Genomic DNA, 19,194 nt, shown 5'->3' with positions numbered 1-19,194 from the left:
ACAAGTGAGGTCCAGAGAGATGAGGCAACCTTGCCCAAGGCCACACATCTGGCTACGGGAAAATGTGCAGCTGAAATTCAGGACTCCTGACAGCTGAGGCAGTGCCTTTTCCAGTCTATAGAGGGCAGGACTCCACTGCTGGCCATTGGGCAAAACCAAGCAGGCAGGGCCTGGTTATTTTTTTCTCTACAACCACATATACACAAAAGAACAGAAAACCCCTCTTGCCCTCGTATTCAAAGACACACATTCTTAAATTTGCTGATAAACAAAAGGTTTGGGAATGAGATGGAAATTTTACAGACTGTAAAATTAACCATAATGAAGATAAAAACAATTTTCAAATAACATGTTAGACCTAAATCTACATCCCAAATATCCCAGGACGGTTCCTACTTCAAATACTCTGTGCCATGGTTCCATAGGTGCTGTTGTAATTGTCACACCACATAGCCCAAGTTTTGGTCCAGGATATCAGGTCATTTTACCTGTCTACCAAATACTGCTCATTTGCAAATAGACACTTGTACCTGCTTGTGGATGTGTAGGTGCGTGCACACACACACACACACACACTTCCTTTTACAGACTTACTGCCCTTCTTAAAGCTGAGTGCGGATGCACTGGGGTAGGACCAGGAGTTTGCCCGGCCCTTTCTTTCCCCTAGACAATGTCAAATCACGTCTTTCCTCTCTAGGGAAAGGTGAAGAATCATACCCAGACCTTCTGGCTCTGTTGATCGCGGTCATCGTGACCATCATTGTTGCTCTCGGGGTGAAGAATTCCATAGGCTTCAACAACGTCCTCAACGTGCTGAACCTGGCAGTGTGGGTGTTCATCATGATCGCAGGCCTCTTCTTCATCAATGGAAAATACTGGGCGGAGGGCCAGTTCTTGCCCCACGGCTGGTCAGGGGTAAGTTTGTTCCAAATACCTGGTGTGCCTGTCATATACACTCTGCCTTCTACCCTGCAGCCCGCCTAAGACATATTTTCAAGAAAATGCTGTTCTGTCCCATAATTACCATAGCACCCTCTTTACCACCTTTTGATCTGAATTTAGTTGGAATATCCTGAAGAAGTGGTTCTTATTTTTTTGTTTCACCAGCATTTTTTAAGATCCTATTTTATACAAATAACAATAATAGATTCAATGTTTCGGCCACCTGCAATGGCCTAAAATTGTGCTAATAGCTTTGCATGTACGATCTCATTTAATTATCCTGATAATCTTGTGAGGAAGATATTTACATTCTGGTCTTAAAGACAAATAATACTGCCATTCAGAGAGTTCAAATGGCTCACTGTTGAACACACGGTGTCAGTGGAAGAACCCAGTCAGCCAGGGCTGCCTGACTCCAAAGTCTGTACAAGAACAGCTCAGTTCTACAGAATCATCTCTACAATCTCCTAAGAGAGAGCAACATGAACAAAATAGACAATGCAGTAAAGGAGGCCGGGGAAAGGGGACAGTGCGGAAGGGATGAGTTTTGCCTGGGGATGACACTAGGAAAATAAGAGTTTTTAATTCCAATGCAAGCATTTGACTCTAGGAGGAGACTCATGGAGGGCTGTGCTATATAAATCCCATTCCAAAGGCATAGTTCATGACAGACGGGGCTACCTGGTGTGGTCTAGGGGTTAGCCAGAGGGTGGGCCGGACCAAAAGGACATTTTCAGATCTCATTCCATGATCTGGCTAGTGTGGTTTATGCTAGAGAAAAGTAGGAAGGTCAGAGCGGCAAATTCTTTATACTGACAAGTGGGTCTCAGTTGTACCTGGTTCTTTCTCTAGGATGACTAAAAATACGTATGTTGTGGGTTTACTTATTCACTAGCCCATCTTTTTTTTCACGGTAGAACATAAATCAGAGAATTTTGAGCTGTCAGCGACCTTAGAGGTTGCCTGGTCCTAGCCATTCATTGAACAGATGAACAACCTAAGGTGGAGGGAGGTAAGTCTGCCTGGGACTGACGGCAGAAAGCAAGCGCAGAATTCCACCCACTTTGCTTTTGTAGCATTTGCTTAGACTGGTTTTTCTCCAACATGTCCAGGGATCAGAAATGTTTCTTGGAGAACACTCAAAACCGCTTCTGTTTGTTCTGAACCATGCTATGCCGTTCAATGCAGAGAAATAAGCAAAGAGGCAGTTTAAGCCAAGATTCCTAGTCTTCTGCTTATCTGTAAGAACTGAACAGAACTACAAAGTTCATTCCTCGTCTTTGAAATGAATAAATACCGAAACTGCTTAAACCCAAAAGAAGAGACAAAGAAACACCGTTGGCCCCAATCCGGATCCCCAAATCTTTATTATCTTAAGATACAAACTGTTCCTTTCCTATAAGAGAAACAGTAAATCACAAGAGTGAAAAGAAGGAATGTTTTCCTGTAATTCTATTGTTTTTTTTGGTTTGTTTTTGTTTTGTTTTTTTTCAGAGCTGAGGTTTTATTTTGGACAGAAAACAAAAAAGCAATCGAATTGTTTTGCAGCTGGAGGTATGGGCAAGGGGGTCCCCAAGCAGGAAAGTCCCCCGCGCCGGGGGCCTCAGCGGGTCTCCGGCTCCCTGTGCTCCCCGCACGGCGGCCTCCCTCCCTCCCGGGCTCCGGGGCGGCCGCAGCTGTGCCCTCGGGCGGGACGTCAGAGGCCCGGACACCGGGCTCCCATCGCGGGCCTCGAACTTCTGCACAACCGCGGCCCCGGTGGAGCTGGCGCGACCGAAGGAGCCGGAGCCCAGGCCGCAGCCGAGGCCCCGTGGGCCGCGCTCGGGCCGCCCGCATGGCGGCTGCTGGCTCCGTGCGGCTCCTCGCGCTCCGCGTCCCGGACCCGGCGGCCCTCCTCGCCCTCCGGCGGCTTCCTGTCGGCCCGGGGCGGCTCGGCGTCGGCGTCCTTACCGGCCGGCTCCCCGCGCCGCTCGGCGTCTGCCACGGCGGCCTCCGGGGACGTTGCGTCCGTCCCGCGGATCTCGGGCGTCGTGCGCGCGGGTCCCCCCCGGGCCTCCTGGCTGCGCCCGCGGCTCCTCGCCCCGCGCCTTCACCTCGGCCACGAGCCCCGCGTCCCCGGGCGGCACCGCCTGAGCTCCGGGCCCGCGGCCCCCGGGTGCCCGCGTCGTGCGGCTGCCTGAGGGCGCTGACCCGGCCCGACGGCCCCGGGCGGGACTCCGGCTCCGTCCGCACCCTGCGTGACGAGGACAGCGTCGTGCTCCGGGTCTGCGGCTTCCGGGTCCCATCCTCGTGCTCGTTCCTCCGGCGCCTGCCGAGCTCCGCCTCCAGCTTCTCCTGCCCCGAGTCTCCGGCTGCCGCCGACGGGCGTGGATGCAGCCCCGGAGCACGTCCCGCGTGGCTCTGAGCCGCCTGCTGCGGGGGGCTCCGCTTGGCCTCCGCCGTCCAGGACATCCTGCTCTGCTGCTCCAGGACCCGTGTGCTGTGATCGGCTCCCCGTCCTGGGTGCACGCGCCCGGGTGCTGGGTCCACCTCCAGGTTCGGGGGCCCAGCGGGCTCTGGTCGACCGTGACGGCGGCGACGCCTCCCGTGAAGCTGGGCCCCGTGACGAAGGCCGCCCCGGAAACTGCTGCTTCCCACTGGGAGAAGCTGGAGGAACCGGTGCGGGCACTGGGCCCGCTGGTGTGCGGGCGGCTGCTGAAGGCCCAGGGGCCGGAGGTGGGTCACCCCGATGAACGCGGTGGAGGCGGGAGTGGAGGCAGGAAGGCCGAACCGGCCGGAGATTCCAGAAGAAGCAGAGAAGCTGCTGCTTAGTCCTCAGCTGTATTTTCATTGTGGCAGGAAAATGTTCTCACCATTTTCTTCACAATATAAGAAATTATTAGGTCAGGGACTTACTGTAAGACTTTGGCCATCAATTAATTTCTGTGCTTTCAGTTTTTCCCATCTATTAAGTGGCAAAATTAATTGCAACACATGTTTGCAAAAAACAGCAAAATCTTGGATGTTTTTATGTGCAGCTTGTTATGGTTGGCAATAGTTAAAACTACACCAGGGGCCAGGTGTGGTGACTCACATCTGTAATCCCAGCACCTTGGGAGGCTGAGGTGGACAGAGCACCTGGTCAGGAGTTCAAGACCAGCCTGGCCAATATGGTGAAACCTCATCTCGACTAAAAATACAAAAAACTAGCTGGGCGTGATGGCGTGCACCTGTAGTCCCAACTACTTGGGAGGCTGAGGCAGGAGAATCACTTGAACCCAGGAGGTGGAGATTGCAGTGAGCCACGATTGCACCACTGCACTCCAGCCTGGGCAATAGAGGGAGACTCTGTCTCAAAAAACTACACGAGGAAGGAGCTAGTATTTACTGACTACCTGTTGGGTGCCAGTCATTGAATTCCACGAATAGCATCTCACTCTAAAGCAGGTGCTGTTATCCCTAACTTAAAAGTGGAGAATCCTCATGGAGGCTGGGAATCTGACCTTACCTCAGTTAGCTAGTCAACTCCAGGGCTGAGGTTCCTACCCAGATCTGTGTGACTCCAAAGCCCTTTCTACCAGTAGAGTACCTTGTGTATTATGATCATTCTCTCTGAGCCTTCTTTAGTAAGTGGTAAGGTAATAAATCTCACATGTTATATTTCCTTTAAATTTTCATGAAGTCACAGAATCTTGGAGGAACATTAAGAGATAGTCGTCTCTTTTCTTATCTTCAACTGACCCAGGCTGAATACACATTGTTTATGAAGACATCCTGTCAATGCAATTCTAAAACTCTTCTTAATTACTTGGTCGATATTTAATTTTCAAAATCCTCCTATTAGCTCACCCAAATGGCATACACTCTAGTTTAGGCCCCACTTAAAGACTGGAAGGAGTTAATATCCTGTATATAAATGTTCTTTATCCATTCTGAAGGAGATGGAAGCACATTTTAGCATCCTTTATCCTTCTGATGCTCTCCCTTTCCTTCTCAGGGGCACTACAGCCTTCTTCAGTTAGGAGCCTGCCTCATCAAGGAAGAAGGTAGTCAAGGCAACCTTGGGGTACCCCACTTATATATCCTGGGTTCTCACTAACTTTCCTAAGAGATCAGAAGTCAGGCATAAGAAGGAAATGAAGGATGCTTTTCCTAACATTCAACATTTCCTTTGTGACAAACTCTTTTATGTACACGTTTAATCTTCACAGCAGCCCTACAAAATAAGTACAGAGATTTTCACTTTTACATGCAAATAACTGAAGCTTAGAAAAGTTAAAGTCACAGATTTAGATGGTAAGTAATAGAGCTGAAACTGGATCCCAGTCCCGGATGGGCCAAAGTACTTATTTACCCCACTGCCTCCTGGGTTTGGGGCCATGGAGCTGGTTAACTTTTTTTTGCACTTCTGTTCACTGTCCTCATTTCAGCCCAAGCCTGCTACCTTGAGTAGTTTTGTCATTGGCCAAGAAAAAAGTTTGGCTGGGATTTTGAATGTTTTGCTGCAATTCCATTATCCCTAAAGGAAACTCAGGGATGATGTATATCCTAGTGAATGTGCCTAAAAGTATCATCTGAGAACAAAGAACAGCCCAATGTGAAGATGGTGCTGATTCATCCTCTCTGCCCTCTGCCTGGCCTTGGATTTCTACGTAGTATATTTCCTTCCTGGGGAATGGACCTGGACTTGTTATTTCTCAACTTCAGTTTCAGGTCACTTTTCCAAAGTCCAGCAAAGTCACTTTGAATTTAGATCCTATTTTTTTTAAGGTCTGACACTGTCTCATGAGCATGTCATATATCAAGGTAATACACACATTCCTCACTCTGTTACCTGCCAATTGTCTACAAAAGTGTGTTGCCTGGTTGACAGACACATGAACTTCTCCACTCCTTAGAAAAGCCCTTACCTCTACCCCTGACTAGGGGACTAGTGCAGAGGTCCAACCCACTTTATTCTTCAATTGCTTTAGGTAGGATGGAATGGGGGAAACCATTGCGCGGGAGATGATTTATAAGAATAGCATTACATGACATTCCACACGGTTCTCAAGGACTTTGAAAGAGTTAATGAACAATCCATTCTCTAACCATGGACCACTCATAAACCTGCTCTTTCCCCTGCTCCAAACACTTCCTTCCAAAGAAAATAGCTTAAGGAATGGTTTACTCACTTACACGTTCTGGGTCAAATGCTTCTTTGGTCTTGAGAGTTTAAGAACAACAAACATTTTTCCCTATATCAAGTAACTCTGGCCTTCAGCTGAACCCCTGCTTCCATCTGCAATTCTTCAGCCTTTGAACATTGTTGGATGTGTGTTCCCTTCATGTTATTTGTTCTTGATACTATCTTACGGTTTTTCTTTAAGTAAATAAGACACTCTACCAGCACAAATAGCTCTCAGGAAAATGGTCCATAGCAATCATTTGTGGGGAATTCTGACAGCCTCCAAACAAAGGAAAAGTTGTTTTTCATGTTCTCCACATCTGAATCCATTTGTAGGAACCTATTAGCACATCCCACTGTCACTGAGGACAGGCTGCTAATAGAGCTGGGGCATGAGGGTGGTAGAAAATGCTATGAAAAGATGGAATTTTGTCTTGTTGCCTAGAGAGTGAATAATATAAAGGTGCCTAATTATCTCCCAGGCATCCGGCAGACTGGCCGAGGCAGAATGTGTGAAGGCTGCCTCGTCTGAATGCCTCTCAAATATCAGCAAAGCGCAGGGGGCCAGTTTTTAGGGACCCCATACACTGAGTAGCAGGCCACTAATGGCATTGCTTTTGACAACTAATTAAGCAGAAGCCCTCCAGCAACAAAGGCACATGCGGCTTCACCACAACGCCACTCTAGCAGGATGAACTCTGTTCTGGATCAGCTGGCTGAGTTTTTACACCAGGTTTACTTCGAATGGCAATCTCAGCTATATCATCAAATTAAAAGGTCAGTATTTTTTTTCTGAGACAGAGCCTCACTCTGTCACCCAAGCTGGAGTGCAGTGGCACGATCACAGCTCACTGTAGCCTCAACCTCCCAGGCTCAAGCAATCTTCCCACCTCAGCCGCCCAAGTAACTGGAACTACAGGTGCACACAACCACACCCAGCTAATTTTTTTTAATACTATTTTTTAATTTTGCAAAATATTAAAGCGAAGAGGATAACATACCAATAAACCCACAAATACACATACACACAAACACACATTCACGCATTTCACCCACCAATTTTATACACAGATGCTCACCCCTAGGTACCATACGCACACATGCTTTTATGCATGGAAGTCTATCCTAATTATAAACACCAGTGGTCAGATCTGAGATCTGGACAGGATGATGTAGAAAACAGTTTCAGTGGTTATTTGGGTAGAGACACCCAGACACAGTTTCATTTCATGAGTCTTTGTATTTACCAATCAGGGACCATTTGCTTGCAGGGAAGAAAAGCTCATTCAAACTAATTCAAATGAAAAGATGACCCTTTTTGCTAATTTTATGATCTTCAATAACCTGTTTATTTCATCTATGTCTTGTTAGGCCAAGCTCGGTTTGACCTTGGTAGGTCTGCTGGTCTTTTTCCTCGATTTGCCTCCACTCCCCAGGCCTATTCTCCACCCTTCAGGCCCTGTTTTCTGCTCCACGTTGCTTCTTGCTGGTTGCTTCCTGTCGAATTTAGCCAATGGAAAACATTATCAGATCAGAAGGTGAGAAGAAAGCAAGGCCAGAGCACTTCTTCCTTGCTGCCTCCCAGCCTTGCACCACACAGGCTGTGCCTCCACAAAGGCAGCTCCTTCTAGGAATCTCTGCCCCATGCCTCCCGCTCCCACCAGACTCCAGGACACCATTCCACCCCCTACTCTCAGGCCTCGGATGACAACTTCTTACTGTCGCTAGTCTCTGATGCCTCAACATCCCCGTTCAGCTCTCTTAACCCTGCCTAAATACTGCCTATGGTCCCGCGCTGAAATTATTTTGTTTGAATCGTCTGAGTGATTAATAACTTCTCTTAACTGCCTAATGTGGGAGAACCTCCACACGCCCTGCCTTTGATCCATCCAGTCTTTCTTCAACTGTACAGACTTTCTAGTTCTACACATGCAAATCCTGGCTAAGAGACAACCTCTTTGCAAGTGTACTTCCTCTCTTCCCCACTTGATCATAGTCAACCTTCTGATAGCTAATCATTAGCAGTAACTGCCATCCCTTCTTTCGTTCATTTAGAGGAAAGTAGCATTTGTGTTTTGTGAATAATACAGATGCTTATTAATCTTGTTCAGTTTGTCACCATAGTCAAGTTTGCATTTGGGATCTTGCAGTCTAGGCTCAGTCTCCGTAAAATCAAGGCGGGTACTTCATGCTCATACTGTGTCCCCATCGCCAAGCACAGTGCCTGGCACATGGTAGCACGTAGTATACACAAGTCAAGTTCTAAAAGGAGGACGGGGAGAGAGTAGAAGGAGGAGAGAAGAAGAAAGAGGAAGAGTTTGTCCCCTTGGGTGTCAGCTGCTCTAGGAAAACTTAGAACTGTAATAATAATATTGGTGGTAAGAGCTAATATTTTTTGAGTACCTACCGTATTCTAGGACTGCAGTTTACTATATTATCTCATTTTATCCTTGTAACAACACTATGAGCTAAGTGCCATTATTAGCTCCACGTACGTAAGAATGAAACTTCGGCTCCAAGAGGTTAAGAGCTTATTCTAGGTCACCAAGCTAGCATGTGGCAGGGTCAACCTAGGCCTGACAGTCTGCAAAGTCGATGCTCCAAACCAAGCCAATCGCACCCATGTGCGTGGCTCTAGGGTTTCCGCTGAGCCTGCAGTGCACGTCGCATCTACTCCAACTGCTGGCACTTCACATTTTTGAAGGTGTCTTCTGCTCTTCAAGTTAAACATCCCCAGGTCCCCGGTTCTTCCTTGCACGGCATGGTTCACAAATCTCTCACCTTCTTCTAAGATTGCTTTGCCCAAATTGGTTGTTGTGCCAGGTCACTAAATGATTTACAAGAGGAGTGTATGTGTGCATGTGTAAGTGTGTATATGTGTTTGCATGTGTATGTGTGTATGCCTGTGTGTGTGTGTATGCATGATTGTGTGTATATAGATATGCGTCTGTGTGTGTAGAAGGGAGAATAGATGTTAAAGGAAGACAAAGCAGGACCTGTTTCCTGTCTGTTTGCTTTTTATTTTTGTGGGTACTTAGTAGGTATATATTTATGGGATACATGAGATGTTTTGATACAGGCATGCACTGGGAAAGAGGCACATCATGGAGAATGGGGTGTCATCCCCTCAAGCACTTATCCTTTGAGTTACACATAATCCAATTACACTCTTTATTTTAAAACGTGCAATTATTATTGTCACCTCGTTGTGTTATCTAATAGTAGGTCTTACTCATTCCTTCCACGTTTTTTGTACCCATTAACCGTCCTCACCTCCCCTCACCAGCTCCCAACTATCCTTCCCAGCCTCCGTGTCCATGAGTTCACTTGTTTTTATTTTTAGATCCCACAAATAAGTGAGGACATGCAATGTTTGTCTTTCCATACTCAATTGTGTATATGTCCCATTTTTTTTTATCGTTCATCTGTTGATGGACACCTAGGTTGCTTCCAAATCTTAGCTATTGTAAACAGCGCTGCAACAAACATAGGAGTGCAGCTATCTCTTCAATATACTGATTTCCTTTCTTTTGGGTATATACCCAGCAGTGGGATTGCTGGATCGTATGGTAGCTCTATTTTTAGTTTTTTGAGGAACCTCTAAACGGTTCTCCATAGAGGTTGTACTGATTTTCATTCCCAAGAACAGTGTACAAAGGTTCCCTTTTCTCCACATCCTTTCCAGCATCATTATTGCCTGTCTTTTGAATATAAACCGTTTTAAGTGAGAGGAGATAATATCTGATTGTAGTTTTGATTTTCATCTACCTGATCATCAGTGATATTGAGCATCTTTTCATATGACTGTTTGCCATCTGTATGTCTTCTTTCGAAAAATGTCTATTCAAATCCTTTTCCCAACTTTAGATCAGATTATTAGATTTTTTCCTAGAAAGTTGTTTGAGCCCCTTGTATATTCTGATTATTAATCCCTTGTCAGATGGGTAGTTTACAAATATTTTCTCCTATTCTGTGGATCATCTCTTCACTTTGTTAATTGTATCCTTGGCCGTGCAGAAGCTTTTTAACTTAATGTGATCCCATGTGACCATTTTTGCTTTGGTTGCCTGTGCTTGTGGGGTATTGCTCAAGAAATTTTTGCCCAGACCAGTGTTTTGCAGATTTTCCAAACATCTTTCCAAACATCCCCTAGGGGTAGTCTTACAGCCTCTGATTGCGGTTGAAAACATTGGACGAAAACAAAATGCCAAAAGGTAAATGAGTTCCCTGAGTCATAGAGATAGCCAGCACATCAATTCACTTATAACCCCATTTGTTTCCACAAAGGACTTGAATGTGTAAAATAACTCTGTTTTCACTGGGTTGCCTATGCTTATGGGGTATTGCTCAAGAAATATTTGCCCAGACCAATGTCTTTTTTTTTTTTTTTTTTTTTTTTTTGAGACGGAGTTTCGCTCTTGTTACCCAGGCTGGAGTGCAATGGCGCGATCTCGGCTCATCGCAACCTCCGCCTCCTGGGTTCAGGCAATTCTCCTGCCTCAGCCTCCTGACTAGCTGGGATTACAGACACGCGCCACCATGCCCAGCTAATTTTTTGTATCTTTAGTAGAGACGGGGTTTCACCATGTTGACCAGGATGGTCTCGATCTCTTGACCTTGTGATCCACCCGCCTCGGCCTCCCAAAGTGCTGGGATTACAGGCTTGAGCCACTGCGCCCGGCCCTGCCCAGACCAATGTCTTGAAGATTTTCCTCAATGTTTTCTTTTAGTAGTTTCATAGTTTGAGACTTAGATTGAAGTCTTCAATACATTTTGGTTTGATTTTTATATGTAGTGAGAGATACAGGTCTAGTTTCACTCCCCTGCATATGGATATCCAGTTTTCCCAGCACCATTTACTGAACAGACTGTCTTTTCCCCAGTGTATGTTTTTGGCACCTTTGTCAAAAGGGCAGGACCTGTCTTAAAGTGAGGCTTTTCTTGATCAGGACTACTTAGTGAGCCTGCAGTCTAGCATTCGTTCATCCTTGAAGACCAGTAATATTTCCTAGATAAGTGAAAACAAGCACATTCCCAAGCCTTGAACATCCATGTATGATGAAGTGAGATCTATTTTTTCTCCTTGTCTGGAGGCCAAAGACATTTTCTATACCTTGTACAAAAAATTTGCTGTAGGGAAAGCAGGAGCTCTCTTCTCTTCTGGAAAGTAGCCATCTAGAGATGAAACCGCTTATGTTTGAAAAGTTCTTTCTACCTGACATATTAGAACAGACCAGGAGTTCTTAAATTTTCTTGTGCCATGGACCACTTGGATGTCTGATGAAAACTATGGATCCCTTATGAGAATTGTGTTTTTAAATGAATAACCTAATTACATAGGAATTCAAAGGAAATCAATTATATTGAAATGTAGAAATAAATATTTTTAAATTGTAATCTAGTAACAATATGCTTCTCTATTAGGGATTTATATGTTAATATATATGTCTAACAACTATCATATTAAAGTAGTAATAAGCATAAGTGATATTTCAAGGTCTCTGTAACAACTCTCATATGAAATGAAAATATCTGATTGCTATTAGTGACACAGGCACAGGTATTGTTAGTTTGTCACCTACATTCATAACTGAAAGAAATGCTAATTCAACTAGAAGGTAGTGAAAAAACATATGTAATTCTTTCCCAGCAAAATTCACAGATGCCCTGAACAGGATAAGAACCCCCAGAACAGAGGGTTGGAACATTAGAATCCTGAGAGAAACTGTAGGAACACCAGCTCATTTTACAGATGAGCAAAGTTTGCTTCTGGAGGTTTAAGAAGATCTTTGATTTTGTGATGTACCTTACAGGTTCTAGTATTTCATATTTTGTCTTATTGAGAAGTCACTGGGGGAAAGTAAGAGTGAAAATTTTGGACAAGTTGATTTGGACAGCTTGGCACAATTTGATTTTCATCATTTATAAACTGAATGTGGAGAAAAGAAAAATAAAATGGTCCCGTCTATGATGGGTCTCACTTCCTGGACCCCTGGCCAGGGCTTGCATTTTTTACCCTCACCCCATACACACCCCATACACACGTCCTTCTAAAAGGACGTCCCTAAGCATTCAAAGAGGCACTTTTTTACTTAAATCTAACAATGAAAAATACCACGGCGGGAAACTACTTAAACTGCTACTTAAACTTCAATAGATTCTTTCAAAGAAAGTAGCCACTCTTCAATGGAAGATTTTCACTGACATCTTGACATAGATAATAAATCCCCAAACACTCCTGCAGCCACGTGGGCTCCTGGCAGACAAGCTGTCAGCAGGTGTAACTGGAAACCACCCCCCAGCTTTACTCTGACCTCCTGCCTCGTGCCCAACTAAGTCATTCAAGCCCCAAAGGAGCAAAAAATAAACCGTCTTCACTCTGTCTCCCCACTGAAGACAACAGAATATCTGAAGATCTGAAAATCTTTCACATCATTTCAGATCTGGAAGTTATCACGGAGCTGATCTATCGGGGTACTAACGGCAGTTTGGGTAGGATAATTCTTCCTTATGCAGAAGTATCTGAATCCCCTATATTAAGTGCCAGAAGCACCCACCCATGTCTCAATGACGTCAAAAGTATCTGCCCACCTTTCCAAACATTCCCGAAAAGTAGTCTAAGAGCCTATGATTGCAAAAGGTTGAAAACACTGGATGAAAACAAGGTACAGAAAGGTGAGTTCCCTAAGACGTAAAGATAGCCAATATATCGATTCACTTATAACCTCGTTTCCACAAAGGACTTGAATGTGTTGAATAACTCTGTTTTGATTTGGGCATAATTCTCATCTCTATCTACACATCATAAAAGAACTGCCCACAGCTACACAGCTAGAAAGCAGAGGAGATCAGAACTTGTGCGTTTAGCACGAGTTCCACCGTGTTGCTCCATCAGCCACTCAGTCCTGTCTCCAGGGCACTGGGCAATTGTAGGTTCCACATTTAAGGCCCTGGTGCTGCCCTGACCTTCTGAGTCTGACAGATGCCATGGTCCACACAGGTACTGCAAGGAGCAGCAACGTGCTTCTACGCCTTCATTGGCTTTGACATCATCGCCACCACTGGAGAGGAAGCCAAGAACCCCAACACGTCCATCCCTTACGCCATCACCGCCTCCCTGGTCATCTGCCTGACAGCCTATGTGTCTGTAAGTACCAAATGCTTGTGTGACCCTCCTCACCATGTGACCCTGGCACCGAGCTCCCTTCTCTGTCAGGAAGGAGTCCTTTCCTGTGTCTTCTTGGTGTCTTTTGCTGCCATAGCCCCATTCCCCACTCCCCATGACAAGAAAAAAATCAGGACTCCAGACTGAAGAAGAGGAGAAGCCCCAGACCTTCACTTCAGCCTTGGCCTTCACTCCCACCCCTCCATCCGCACAAGCTCTTCGTGTCTGCTGCCACCCCAGGGGCTGGTGTGCAGGGAATGGGCTGCCGTCCAAGGAGCTCAGGTCATAGGCTGGCAGTAACGGGTGGGTGTGCGAGCAAAGGCATTGTGGGCCTCTGTGCACATTCGTCAATGCTCTTCTGTCTTCTGGGAGCTTCCCGGCAGCAAAGCGGAGAGAGAACACACTGTCCTCCACAGACTCTCTCCCCTCAAATCTGGGGAGGAAAGTGCCATTTCTCTCCGGCTGTTGCTGCCGCTTTTCACACCAGCTCAAACTCCCCTTTGGGCTTCCCGACCTAGGGGAAGCCCAGAACAAAGAGTTCAGCCTTGACTTCTTCAGGATCACACCCCGAGACACTCCTCACACTTCCAATTTGCTTTCTCAGGTCCCACCCCAGAATTTCTATCACAGAAATAGCCCAGCTGCATCCAACACCCCCCTCCTGCTCCTGGCAATGGAGAAGGAGAGAATCAGCTCCCAGGCCAATGAGCGTGTGGTTCCACAAACATTCTCAGGTCCTGAGGGGCCCCTCACTTGGGTCACCACAATCAGGAAAGAGCCAGCAGCGCTGATCGGCCCTGCTGTTTCTCTTTCCCAGAAAGACATCTTTAGCCACTAGCTAAGAAAGCCACATCTATTGATCATTAAGGCAAGCTACGAAACAAGATCGTTCTAGAAGCCAGAGGAAAACACAGAGCAAACTTGGGCGTGGTTTACAGACATTCAGTTGACTACCCAGAGGTTCTATGGCTGCCTCAATGATCACCTCCCCTATACACACACATGCAAGTGCCTTCACCCTGTCCAGACCCTGATGATCCCTGTGGGCAGAATGTCGAAGAGGTCGTCACGGGGTGGAAGATACAGCAAGGACACTCTGTTTCCCTTTCTACTCCTCCTTCATTCCTGCCCTTCCTCCCAGGCTGGGGCCCTTACAACACACACAGTAAAGTCAGTCATCACAGTGCCTCCCTTAGAATCGACCACAGAGTACTTCTATGCATCCACCAACTTCTTACCCATCCTGATCTAACTTAGGAGCCTCAATCCCACTCTCCTCCAGCCCACCCTGTCCCATCCCCAAAGGGGACATTGCAAGTGGTTATGTTACTGGGAAACATTCTCTTTCATATTGCACAGGCCTTCAACACTCCCTAGGAGCTGTTTGGTCTTGTACTGGTCAGCAGGCAGCCCCTTCACCACCATGAGAAGAACGAGGTTGCTGGGCAGTGATGGGACATCATGTCCTCCCCGGTGACCCTTGGCTCTGCTGGAAGATCTTGGCTCCAGAGGAGTAGGCAAAGAAATGGCCTACATGTGACCACCCTCTTTCCTTCAGGCTTTGAATTCCTTTCTTGATGCCAATGTGGCCTTCATAGGCCTGGGGGAGCCCCATATCTGGCCAAATGACTTGTGGCTCCATTGCATATGGCCAGTTCTGAAGGCAGGGGTGTTAGGCAGATCAATAATATGTGAAGGGAGCAGATCCTGGGAGCCTCCAGTCAAGAGCTTATCACTCCTCCAGGCACACGCGTGCCAGTGGCTTTGTCCTCTCCACCCATAGGCAGAGTGTTGAGGGAGGGGCGGTGGGATAGAGGGGACAGCAAAGACACTCTGCTCTCTCTTTCCCCTTCTGCTTCTCCCTCGTGTCTCCCTCCTCCCTAGGGGTGGACCCTTGCAGCACACACAGTAATAACTCCTGATTAAGCAAAGCCACCATTGTCCAACAGCCATACAGTCAGTAGGACTCGACTCTGTCCTGATGCTGTGATTTGTTTGTTGACCTGCCTGGCTCCTAGGACTAAGCTAGAGAAAGGAAATAGAAACATGAGTTCTCCTCTGGGTTCCAACATTAATAGGCCATAGACCTCTTAAGCGCTCACCTTTGGAGGTTTTATCTCTGGTGTTTCACAGTGAAAGGGAGCACAGATAAGACCCTGTAGTACCAGAAAGCATAAGAGAAATGAGAGCCTGGCCCCGGCGGACAGGGTGCCCCTGGTCCCTGCCCGGTCCTGGCTGCAGCTCCTTCCTTCTGGAAATACCTGCTCTCCACTGAACTGTCAGCATAGATAGCTCTGCTTTCATGGGGCTGAAATACCTGCAGACTTACTCCTTAGATATCAAAGGACCAGAGAGACAGAGAGTTTCTGGCCCAGTCCACTAAATTCACATGTGGGGAGAAGATACTGAGAAAGGCCTAGAAGCCAGATGACTGGTCTACAGTAAAGGCACGTGCCAGCAAGTGGAGGATCCAAACTGCCACGCTAGCCTCTGCCTCCAGGGCGGGGCTCTTTCCTCTCCCATGGGGCCTCCATCCATGCTGTTCTTCCCCTGTACCTCCAGCCCTGTCTTCTTTTGTTTTAACAGGTGAGCATGATCTTAACTCTGATGGTGCCATATTATGCCATTGACACGGAATCCCCGCTCATGGAGATGTTTGTGGCTCATGGGTTCTATGCTGCAAAATTCGTAGTGGCCATCGGGTCGGTTGCAGGACTGACAGTCAGCTTGCTGGGCTCCCTCTTCCCGATGCCGAGGGTCATTTATGCCATGGCTGGTGATGGGCTCCTTTTCAGGTAAGGGCTACGCTCCCTGAAATTTGTCCTGCTCTGCCACGTCTATCCAGGGAGAATGTCTGCACACTGTCAGCCTGACTGTAATTTTGATGTCAGTGCCTTTCACCTGCACTGTGGACCTTGTCATATATCCTGGAGAAAAGTCTGAGTGGACAGAGCTCAGGCCCTGAAGCAGCCCCTTAGTTTAACTCTGGGGTCCCTTAATCCAGCGCAAGCTGATGAGTGCCCCCTACTTCCCTCCTCCCTCCTGTTGACATTGTGTGAAGATTTGTGAAGATGATGGGTGCCAAACTGCTGTACTGGGTGACCTCCAGCAGGAAGAACCCCTCCCAGGGATGTCTTAGGCCTGCCCTCACATTGAGACCTGGTAACTGCCCCTCCCTCCACAACCCCTCTGAAATCGAAAAAAACCAACAAAGAGTACCTCAGACCCTCTGAACGAATCCTAACAAAGGCAGCAACACCAGCTGCCATTAACTGAACATTTGTGTATCCTGGGTGCTGTGTATACAGTATCCCACTTAGTCCTCACAGTAACTCCACTTTGCAGACGAAGAAGTCTACTAGGACTCAGAGCGGTTAAAAAGAAAAGTGCCACAAATCCCTCAGCTACCGAGCCGCAGGTCACGATTTGATCCCAGAACATCCGACTCCAAAAACCAGACTTTTAACCGCACCATTATATTGGCAGTTCTTGCCCCTACATTGGCCATGAAGTGGCCTATCTGCCCATGGTAAAAAAGGGATGTGGCCTCCTCTCTGTTTCCAGCCTGAGGGGCCTGCTGAGAAGGAGTGACCTGTGGAGGCCAAGGAGCTCTCAGGTGTGCAGAGGGGGCTGGTTCAGGGACTCTGTCTCTGCATACCCTCTGAAGCCATCACCAGGTCAGAGCTGATGTGTTTAGGCTGCTAAAGAGATCAAGAAGGGCCTAGGGTGATGGAGGTGTGGCAGCTTCACACATCCAAAAGATTTTTCTGCTGTCAAAGAAACTAAGAGGAAAGATACTTAGGCTTCAAGCACATTACGGGTCGTGTGAATCGTAAAAATATGGGACCAGGAGGAGAGAGGAGGGGAAAGGGAGCCTGCTGCATGTGCCATTCAGCCTCTCTTATTGTTCTCCTCTTCAGCAGCAACTAGCTGGACTTAAGCCGGTACCTGTGAGCACAATTCCTCAATTACTATGCTATTGTGCCAACTAAACCCATGAACTTTCGTTATAGGTGGTGTCTCAGGCTTTGGCATAAATAAGAATCCTCTGGAGGTCTTTTAAAGCAATTTGCTAGGCCTCACCCCGCTATGATTCCGGTATAAAAGGTCTTGGGTGAAACCTGAGAATATATATATTTCTTACAAGCTCCATTAGGATGCTAAAATGCTAGTTGACAGGTCAGGAGGGCCCCCAGGCACGTGCATGACTTCCTCCAACCATCACTTTTTCACACGGAGCTTGGGCTTCAACCTAGATCGCTGAAAGACAGACCTCCTAGGTTCAATCAACCGTTCCCATTACATAATGATTAGGACTTTACTAAAGAAGTTTGCCTTGAAATCAAAGAATTAGGCCGGGCGTGGTGGCTCACTCCTGTAATCCCAGCACTTTGGGAGGCTGAGGTGGGCCGATCATGAGGTCAGGAGTTTGAGACCAGCCTGGCCAGCATGGTGAAACTCTGTCTCTACTAAAAATGCGATAATTAGCTAGGCGTGGTGGTGTGCCCGTAATCCGAGCTACTCAGGAAGCTGAGGCAGGAGAATCGCTTGAACCCGGGAGACAGAGGTTGCAGTGAGCTGAGATTACGCCACTGCACTCCAGCCTGGGCAACAGAGTGAGACTCCATCTCACCAAAAAAAAAAAAAAATCAAAGAATTAAAGTGAATTCTCTTTTAATTATATTCCAAATCCTGGGGTGGGAATAGCAGCTGAATTTAAAGAAGCGAATGCAGAAGTAAATGAGGGGAGCAAGACCAGGAGGACTTGATCCCGCCGGCCTGTTGACAGTTCAGCTCCCTGGAATCGGTCACTGTAGCCCACCATTAACCCTCTGCTCACACGGCCCCTGCAGGTTCCTGGCTCACGTCAGCTCCTACACAGAGACGCCGGTGGTAGCCTGCATCGTGTCGGGCTTCCTGGCAGCGCTGCTCGCGCTGTTGGTCAGCTTGAGGGACCTGATAGAAATGATGTCCATCGGCACGCTCCTGGCCTACACCTTGGTCTCTGTCTGTGTCTTGCTCCTTCGATACCAACCCGAGAGTGACATCGACGGTTTTGTCAAGTTCTTGTCTGAAGAGCACACCAAGAAGAAGGAGGGCATTCTGGCTGACTGTGAGAAGGACGCTTGTTCTCCTGTGAGTGAAGGGGATGAGTTTTCTGGCCCAGCCACCAACACATGTGGGGCCAAGAATTTACCATCCCTGGGAGACAATGAGATGCTCATAGGGAAATCAGACAAGTCAACCTACAACGTCAGCCACCCCAATTACGGCACCGTGGACATGACCACAGGCATAGAAGCTGATGAGTCTGAAAACATTTATCTCATCAAGTTAAAGAAGCTGATCGGGCCTCATTATTACACCACAAGAATCCGGCTGGGCCTTCCAGGCAAAATGGACCGGCCCACGGCAGCGACGGGACACACGGTGACCATCTGCGTGCTCCTGCTCTTCATCCTCATGTTCATCTTCTGCTCCTTCATCATCTTTGGCTCTGACTACATCTCAGGGCAGAGCTGGTGGGCCATCCTTCTGGTTGTTCTGATGGTGCTGCTGATCAGCACCCTGGTGTTTGTGATCCTGCAGCAGCCAGAGAACCCCAAGAAGCTGCCCTACATGGCTCCTTGCCTGCCCTTTGTGCCTGCCTTTGCCATGCTGGTGAACATCTATCTCATGCTGAAGCTCTCCACCATCACGTGGATCCGGTTTGCGGTCTGGTGCTTTGTGGGTAAGCAACTTCCTCTGGAGCCTTGAGAGGTCCCTTTGAAGGTCCTAGGCATGCGTATCCGAAAATTACCTCCTAGCTGGACTAAGCAACTCCATCCCTAGAGAAATCTGGCTGGTTCTATGGACCCTTGTGTTCTGCATGAGAGTCAATAAAGCCAGTTGTTCCCTTTCTGCCTGTAATGGTCTTGGTCATTGGTTCTGGAAAAATGAT

General features: G+C 47.4%; 1 protein-coding gene across 1 annotated transcript in view; it reads left to right on the top strand.

Moving 5' to 3' along the window:
* The window catches only part of SLC7A14 (solute carrier family 7 member 14), a 114,967-nt gene that overhangs the window by 75,852 nt on the left and 19,921 nt on the right, over nt 1-19,194 (top strand). Inside the window, exons 4-7 of the mRNA XM_012476629.2 lie at nt 698-915; nt 13,089-13,235; nt 15,840-16,048; nt 18,107-18,984. Coding sequence (XP_012332052.2) covers nt 698-915; nt 13,089-13,235; nt 15,840-16,048; nt 18,107-18,984 — 1,452 coding nt within the window. The remainder of the gene's footprint in view (nt 1-697; nt 916-13,088; nt 13,236-15,839; nt 16,049-18,106; nt 18,985-19,194) is intronic.

The sequence above is a fragment of the Aotus nancymaae genome, unplaced genomic scaffold, assembly GCF_030222135.1.
Source record: "Aotus nancymaae isolate 86718 unplaced genomic scaffold, 86718_ANA_hifiasm-v0.15.2.pri h1tg000019l, whole genome shotgun sequence".
NCBI lineage: Eukaryota > Metazoa > Chordata > Mammalia > Primates > Aotidae > Aotus > Aotus nancymaae.
Note: the sequence above shows the minus strand (reverse complement) of the source record. Positions and strands in the feature narration are given on the sequence as shown.